General features: G+C 39.6%; 1 protein-coding gene across 1 annotated transcript; it reads right to left on the bottom strand.

Moving 5' to 3' along the window:
• Window positions 1-4,796: 4,796 nt before the first annotated feature.
• On the bottom strand, window positions 4,797-8,448 carry LOC112229763 (protein AF1q). Its single transcript, XM_024395782.2, has 2 exons — window positions 8,315-8,448; window positions 4,797-5,326 (listed from the first exon to the last, which is right to left on the bottom strand). Exon 2 carries the CDS (start codon window positions 5,318-5,320, stop codon window positions 5,045-5,047), a length of 276 nt encoding a protein of 91 aa, XP_024251550.1. The 5' UTR covers window positions 5,321-5,326; window positions 8,315-8,448; the 3' UTR covers window positions 4,797-5,044.
• Between the last annotated feature and the right edge of the window lie 181 nt (window positions 8,449-8,629).

An 8,629-nucleotide genomic window follows, 5' to 3' on the forward strand; every position in this document is an offset into this window, starting at 1 on the left:
AAAAGTATGCCATGGCTTTAGAAGCTTCTGACAGGCTAATTTACATAATTTGAGTCAATTGGAGGTGTACCTGTGGATGTATTTCAAGGCCTACCTTCAACCTCAGTGCCTCTTTGCTTGACATCATAGGAAAATCCAAAGAAATCAGCCAAGAAAAAAATTGTAGACCTCCACAAGTCTGGTTCATCCTTGAGAGCAATTTACAAACGCCTGAAGGTACCACGTTCATCTGTACAAATAATAGTACTCAAGTATAAACACCATGGGACCACGCAGCCATCATACCGCTGAGGAAGGAGACTCGTTCTGTCTCCTAGAGATGAACGTACTTTGGTGCAAAAAGTACAAATCAATTATAGAACAGCAGATGCTTTAGGAGACAGGTACGAAAGTATCTATATCCACGGTAAAATGAGTCCTATATCGACATAACCTGAAAGGCCGCTCAGCAAGGAAGAAACCACTGCTCCAAAACTGCCCTAAAAAAGCCAGACTACGGTTTGCAACTGCACATGGGGACAAAGATCATACTTTTTGTCCTCTGGTCTGATGAAACAAAAATACAACTGTTTGGCCATAATGACCATCGTTATGTTTGGAGGAAAAAGAGGGAGGCTTGCAAGCCGAAGAACACCATCTCAACGGTGAAGCACATGGGTGGCAGCATCATGTTGTGGGGGTGCTTTGTTGCAGGAGGGACTGGTGCACTTCACAAAATAGATGGCATCATGAGGATGGAAAATTCTGTGGATATATTGAAGCAACATCTCAAGACATCAAGTTAAAGCTTGGTCGCAAATGGGTCTTCCAAAGTTGTGGCAAAATGGCTTAAGGACAACAAAGTCAAGGTATTGGAGTGGCTATCACCAAGCCCTGAACTCAATCCTATAGAACATTTGTGGGCAGAACTGAAAAAGTGTGTGCGTGTAAGGAGGCCTACAAACCTGACTCAGTTACACCAGCTCTGTCCAGAGGAATGGGCCAAAAATTCACCCAACTTATTGTGGGAAGCTTGTGGAAGGCTACCCGAAACATTTGACCCAAGTTAAACAATTTAAAGGCAATGCTATCAAATACTAATTGAGTGTATGTAAACTTCTGACCTACTGGGAATGTGATGAAAGAAACAAAAGCTGAAATAAATCATTCTCTCTACTATTATTCTGACATTTCACATTCTTAAAATAAAGTGGTGATCCTAACTGACCTAAGACAAGGAATTTTTACTAAGATTAAATATCAGGAATTGTGAAAAACTGAGTTTAAATATATTTGGCTAAGGTGTATGTAAACTTCCAACTTCAACTGTAGGTATTTTAATGAAAGTGTAATAGTCCCATGTTCTGTCATAGGCAGAGCTTTTAATACCAAATGCCCCAAAGGAAGTGGTTTCATATTATTTGAATAAGAATCCTGAAAAAGCTCATAATTATCCAGTAAACCATATATTTTACTGGGTGTCTGATGGACAAAACATGAGTCCATAGCCTACTCTGGCAGTTGGAGGTGTTCAAGAAGCCTCTTTATTTAACAAGACCTGTTCACAAACTGTCCATTTTAGGCATATATAGTTGCATGGACATTGTTACACTGAAGCCGGTTTGATGAGACAACCTCGCCTATGACATGTTTTTGGAAGTGTCATGAGAAATGAAACCTTAACTTCTCAATTTATTTCAAAATGTTTAAATATTGTTTAATGCTTATGTGCGTACAGTGCATTCGGAAAGTATCCAGACCCCTTGACTTTATCCACATTTTGTTACGTTACAGCCTTACTCTAAAATTGATTAAATCATTCCCCCCTCAATCTACAAACAATACTCCATAATGACTAAGCAAAAACACATTTTCAGACATTTTTGCAAATGTATAAAAACAAAAAAAATGGCAATATCACATTTACATTAAGTACTTTGTTGAAGCACCTTTGGCATAGATTACAGCCTCAAATCTTCTTGGATATGACGATACAAGCTTGGCACACCTGTATTTGGAGAGTTTTTACCATTCTTCCATGCAGATCCTCTCAATCTGTCAGGTTGGATGGGGAACGTCGCTGTACAGCTATTTTCAGGTCTCTCCAGAGATGTTCGATCAGGTTCAAGTCCGGGCCACTCAAGGACATTCAGAGACTTGTCCCAAAGCCACTCCTGCGTTGTTTTAGCTGTGTGCTTAAGGTCGATGTCCTGTTGGAAAGTGAACCTTCTCCCCAGTCTGAGGTCCTGAGCGTTCTGGATCAGATTTTCATCAAGGATCTCTCTGTACTTTGCTTCGTTCATCTTTCCCTCGATCCTGACTAGTCTCCCAGTCCCTGCCGCTGAAAAACATCCCCACAGCATGATGCTGACCCCATGCTTCACAGGAGGGATGGTGCCAGGTTTCCTCCAAAGATGACACTTGGCATTCAGGCAGAAGAGTTCAATCTTGTTTCTCATGGTTTGAGAGTCTTTAGGTGCCTTTTGGCAAACTCCAAGAGGGCTCTCATGTGCCTTTTACTGAAGAGTGGCTTATGTCTGGCCATTCTACCATAAAGGCCTGATTGGTGGAGTGCTGCAGAGATGGTTGTCCTTCGGGAAGGTTCTCCCATCTCCACAGAGGAACTCTATCACAGTCACTATCGGGTTCTTGGTCACCTCCCTGACCAAGGCCCGTTTCCCCCGATTGCTCAGTTTGGCCAGGAGGCCAGCTCTAGGAAGAGTTTTGGTGATTCCATACTTCTTCCATTTAAGAATGGAGGCCACTGTGTTCTTGGGGACCTTCAATGCGGCAGACATTTTTAGTACCCTTCCCCAGCTCTTTGCCTCGACACAATCCTGTCTCGGAGCTCTACAGACAATTCCTTCGACCTCATGGCTTGGTTTTTCCTCTGACATGCACTGTCAAATGTGGGACCTCATATAGACAAGTGTGTGCCTTTCCAAATCATGTCCAATCAATTGAATGTACCACAGGTGGACTCCAATCAAGTTGTAGAAACATCTGAAGCATGATCAATGGAAACAGGATGCACCTGAGTCTCATAGCAAAGTGTCTGAATACTTATGTAAATAAGCCTGTTTTCACATTGTCATTATGGGGTAGTGTGTGTTGAGAGGATTTTTGTATTTAATCCATTTTAGAATAAGGCTGTAACGTAACACAATGTGGACAAAGTCTAGGGGCCTGAATACTTTCCAAAGGCACTGTATCTCCTCAAAAAATGCTGCATGTTCTAGCCCTTTAGTTTGAGATTATTTCTCACAGTAAACAAAGTGTATTGATATCCTGTGCATATCTTAATCTCCATTTATTTCAGAAAAGTCAGACCAAGTACGATGAGTCACATTTGGGAATCTACTGCTCATTGCACAAGTTAGCTTTATGATTAAAAGTATCCAAAATTTGAGAGTGTACTACCGTACTTTCAAGACCATGTGCAACATCAGTCTGGCACAATTAAAAACATTCCTTTCCCTTCTTTCATTAAACATTTCAATCCATTATTTCCTTGACATTCAGACGGTACGTACCGGTGGTCTATGCAGAAAGTAAAGAAAACAGTTGATTAGCTCTGCATTGGAATCTCTAACATTTATCCTCAGTCATTGCACTCTGTTGAGGCCTACTTATGGTAGGCTAAAAGCAGCATACTAAATTAATTGGGTGGGTTTGAGCCAGTCAGTTCAGTGTCTGAAACAAATCAATACAAAGCGCAAAAGACAGTCATACTTGTGGCTACCTAAGAGCTTCTAAAATATCTGTTCTGTGTGGAGGTGCTTTACTTTCTACTACTTAAAAATAACTACTTATAAATACAACATGCGGACACTCTCCAAGGCTCGGGTTGGCACTACCCTTCAAGCCTGTTTTAGGTGAGGCTAAAAATGAGACAGCACTTTGCATTTGTTAAAAAATGTGATGTAGCATACTCAAGTTCTCTCACAAATTATGAATGTGTAAGTCCTTAATGTGAGACAGGAGCCTTGCAGTCAGTGTGCAATTTAACTATTTATAATAATTTAAAGGCTCACCTTATTGCTATTTCTAGTTAGTTATGTTTGTTGAAATTAATGATCGAGTCATGTAGCCCTCATGTGGAGAAAACCTAAGCAGAACTCCCTAGAATGTCCTTTCAGTATTATGTGGAGGTTATCCTCTACGGGATCAGTCCCCCCCACGGGACAGTTTTTTTTATTTTTGTGAGGCAAGTCAGTTAAGAACAAATTCTTATTTTCAATGACGGCCTAGGAACTGTGGGTTAACTGCCTTTTCAGAGGCAGAACGACAGATTTGTACTTTGTCAGCTCGGGGAATTGGACTTGCAACCTTTCGGTTACGCTCTAACCACTAGGCTATCCTGCCACTCCTAGTTGAGCTAAGTAGGCTAATATGATTAGCATGAGGTTGTAAGTAACAACAAACAAAAAAATACCAGGACATAGATATATCTGATATGGGCAGAAAGCTTAAATTCTTGTTAATCTAACTGCACTGTCCAATTTACAGTAGCTATTACAGTGAAATAATACCATGCTATTGTTTGAGGAGAGTGCACAATTATAAACTTGATTAGGAACATTTTGGCAGTCTTGATACAACATTTTGAACAGATATGAGATTGTTCATTGGATCAGTCTCAAACTTTGCACATACACTGCTGCCATCTAGAGTCCAAAATCTAAATTGTGCCTGGGCTGGAATAATGCATTATGGCCTTTCTCTTGCATTTCAAATACAAAAAAGAAAATATTTTACCAGATCTAATGTGTTATATTCTCCTACATTAATTTCCACAAACTTTAAAGTGTTTCCCTTCAAATGGCATCAAGAATATGCATATCCTTGCTTCAGGTCAGGCAGTTAGATTTGGGTATGTCATTTTAGGCGAAAATATAAATAAATAAAAAAAGGGGCGGGATCCTAAACAAAAATGCACAGTACAGACAGATTCAGTACTTCTTCTTGGGACCAGAAACTTAACAAAATCCATGTTTATCCAGATGGGGGTCAGTGTGAGGAGAGGGAAGGTCTTATGACTGGGAGGCTGAGATGGGGATGGTTCTCACAGAAGCAGGTTGAAGTCGAGGAGGTCGATGCTGGGGATAGGCTCTCTCCAGTAGTTGAAGGTGGTGTACTCTGACAATTCAGCCTCCTGTGCCTCTTGCTGCTTCCTTGGCTTGGCTAAGGCAGCATTCTGTTTCTTGGTGGCCTTCTTGCTCTTCTTGGTTGGCTTGCTGTTGGTCACACCCAGGTCTTCCAGCTCGGACAGGTCGGGGGCTGAGATGGGCTGTCTCCAGTAGAGGAAGGAGTCATACTCGCTGTTTGATTTCACCAGCATTTTTACCTGAATGTAAAAGAGGAAATTAAAATGCGATTTGGGATCATAGTTTAAAATAGATTAGACATACATATTGCTCTAATCTTAGTCCCCACATATACAGTATTTCATTCTAGTACTATGTCTCTATAATTTCAAATGGCTACCTGATATTTTTTCTTTATTCCAAAGGGCCCCTATACTGTAGATGCCATGGTTAGGAGAACGTTTTGTCTTGACTGGCTTTCTCCCATAGTAGAGTTTAGGTTAAGAGAAGTCTATGCCATTACATTAGAACAAATGGGCACAGGATCAAGTTGTTTTTTCTTGAGATACAGATTTAGGTCAATCCTTGTTGCTCATTTAAACCTGTTGGCAAACTGAAGCAAACTAGGTTACATAAGCTTTCTGGTGATAGGTTTTAAAACCTAGAACACTAACATTCAAGTTGTAGGTCTAGAATGCAATAATGTTGAGTCGCACATTTGTTAACATGACCTGATTTGGTATTCCTCATAATCTGATCTGATCTTGAAATGTTTGTGTGATATACAGTATCAGTCAAAAGTTTGGACGCACCTATTCATGCAAGTGTTTTTCTTTATTTCTTATACATTGTAGAATAATAGTGAAGACATCAAAACTATGAAATAACACATATGGAATCATGTAGTAACCAAAAAAAGTGTTATCAAAATATATTTTGAGATCCTTCAAAGTAACCACCCTTTGCCTTGATGACAGCTTTGCAAATTCTTGGTATTCTCTCAACCAGCCTCACCTGGAATGTTTTTACAACAGTCTTGAAGGCTGCTTTTCCTTCACTCTGCATTCCAACTTAAACGCAAACCAGATGTGATGGCATATCGCTGCAGAATGCTGTGGTAGCCATGCTGGTTAAGTGTGCCTTGAATTTTAAATAAAATCACAGACAGTGTCACCAGCAAAGCACCCCTTCACCATTACACCTCCTCATCCATGCTTCACGGTGGGAACCACACATACAGATATCATCTAGTCACATACTCTAAATCTCACAAAAGACATGGCGGTTGGATCCAAAAATCTCACATTTTGGCTCATCAGACCAAAGGATGAATTTCCACCGGTCTAATGTCCATTGCTCATGTTTCTTGGCCCAAGCAAGTCTCTTCTTATTGGTGTCCTTTAGTAGTGGTTTCTTTGCAGCAATTCGACCATGAAGGCCTGATTCATGCAATCTCCTCTGAACAGTTGATGTTGAGATGTGTCTGTTATTTGAAATCTGTCAAGCAATTTGGCCTGCAATTTCTGAGGCTGGTAACTATGAACTTCTGCAGCAGAGGGAACTCTGGGTCTTCCGTTCCTGTGGCGGTCCTCATGAGAACCAGTTTTGTCAGTGCTTGATGGTTTTTGCGACTGCACTTGAAGAAACGTTCAAAGTCATTGAAATTTTCCAGATTGACTGACCTTCATGTTTTTAAGTAATGATGGACTGTCATTTCTCTTTGCTTATTTCAGCTGTTCTTGCCATGGACTTGGTCTTTTACCAAATAGGGCTATCTTCTGTATACCACCCCTACCTTGTCTGATTGGCACAAACGCATTAAGGAAAGAAATTCCACAAAGTAACTTAACAAGGCACACCTGTTAATTGAAATCCATTCCAGGTGACTTCCTCAGCTGGTTGAGAGAATGCCAAGAGTGTGCAAAGCGGTCATCAAGACAAAGGGTGGCTACTTTGAAGAATCTGAAATCTATTTTGATTTGTTACTAAAATTATTCCATGTGCTATTTCATAGTTTTGATGTCTTCACTATTATCTACAATGTAGAAAATAATAAAAAATAATGAAAAACCCTGGAATGCGTAGGTGTGTCCAAACTTTTGACTGGTACTGTATGCATAATACTTTTTGAACATTACTAAGTTAATTGTGACCACATAAATATAGGTTCCCCAAGAGTGCAAACAAGGGCACATTTATTCTATTTTAAAACATCTTATTTTTAGGCTTTGGGGCACCCTCAACATTATATTTACAGTAATGGGCTACCTATTTACAACTGCAAAACAGATCTGAAAGAAAATGTGAATGGTGTGAATGTGAATTTCCTAAACCAAATGAAGTCTAACGGTATTATACAATAAGGCTACACTTCTGTGGTTAAACACAGTTAAACACTAAAAATTATACAGCAGTTCAATGTAAAATGGTCAACAGACAAGAGCCTGTTGTTAAAATGCCATTACTGTAGCATGAAATCAACATTTAGGTCATAATATTGTGTAGAACGGTCGAATACTGACTAAGAGCGTCACCCGTCCTCAATACGACACCAATGTATATCATATCAAGAGATACAGTAGTATGCTACAGAAAACAATTCACCATATTAAGTAGACATAAAAGCCTCAACGGAGCGGTTGACGCCTATGGGGCTTGAGAAATTACAAGCCATTTTGGCAGTTATTCTTTAATCATGTAAATATAGATTCACACCTGACATCTCCGTTTTTGACAGAATGTCATCTGTGCGAACGAAGGAGACTATTCCAGAAACTGGGTCATGCAGTCCTAAAAATATCTGAGATAATGTGCCAAGCATAAAATAAAACACGGTAGAGCGTTATCTATCTACCATTGACACTCAATTCGGAGCTTACCCGTTTTTAATTGTGTGCATTTCTGATTTTTATTTAACAGGCTATCCGGCCTTGCCAGCCTAATGGGCAAAATTAGGTTATAGGCTATTGTATTTCGTTTCTTTCTTATGCCTACTGGGACGATAAATAGTTAATTCTAACATTACTATTACAGGCTATATAAAAATTGTTTAAAAAAAAAATCAACATTCAATATTGTTAGTTTAGTCTACATGTAATTTTGTATCCACTATCCAGCACAGGTGCACTAAATGCAACACCATATCACTAATGTAGGTCACTGACAAGGCGGAAAAATTATGAAAATGCAATTAAAAAACATATCAATTTACATTTCAACAATGCAATGAAAAGAAAATATTATCTTACGTCTTGAGAAATCTTGGCTGACAAGGCTACTCTTTGTTTGTCGTTGGGTACGCTCCACTGGGGTATAATAAAAAAACCGTACACTCGTGCGAGTGCTGTGGCGACGCTGTAAAATCCTCGCGCACAATCTTGCTTTTTCAGAACCAGCCACGCCCACACTTTGTGACGACATACTGCGCGTGCATTGGGTTTTTGTGACGTAAAATCAAATAGGCCTACTGTTTTATTAACTTCAAATCAAATGAAATAGGCCTTAACTAATTATTGTGCATTAAAAAATGCAATTCTTGTACATAAAAAAATAATGTGGGTTGC

Source organism: Oncorhynchus tshawytscha, linkage group LG31 (genome assembly GCF_018296145.1).
Source record: "Oncorhynchus tshawytscha isolate Ot180627B linkage group LG31, Otsh_v2.0, whole genome shotgun sequence".
Taxonomy (NCBI): Eukaryota; Metazoa; Chordata; class Actinopteri; order Salmoniformes; family Salmonidae; genus Oncorhynchus; species Oncorhynchus tshawytscha.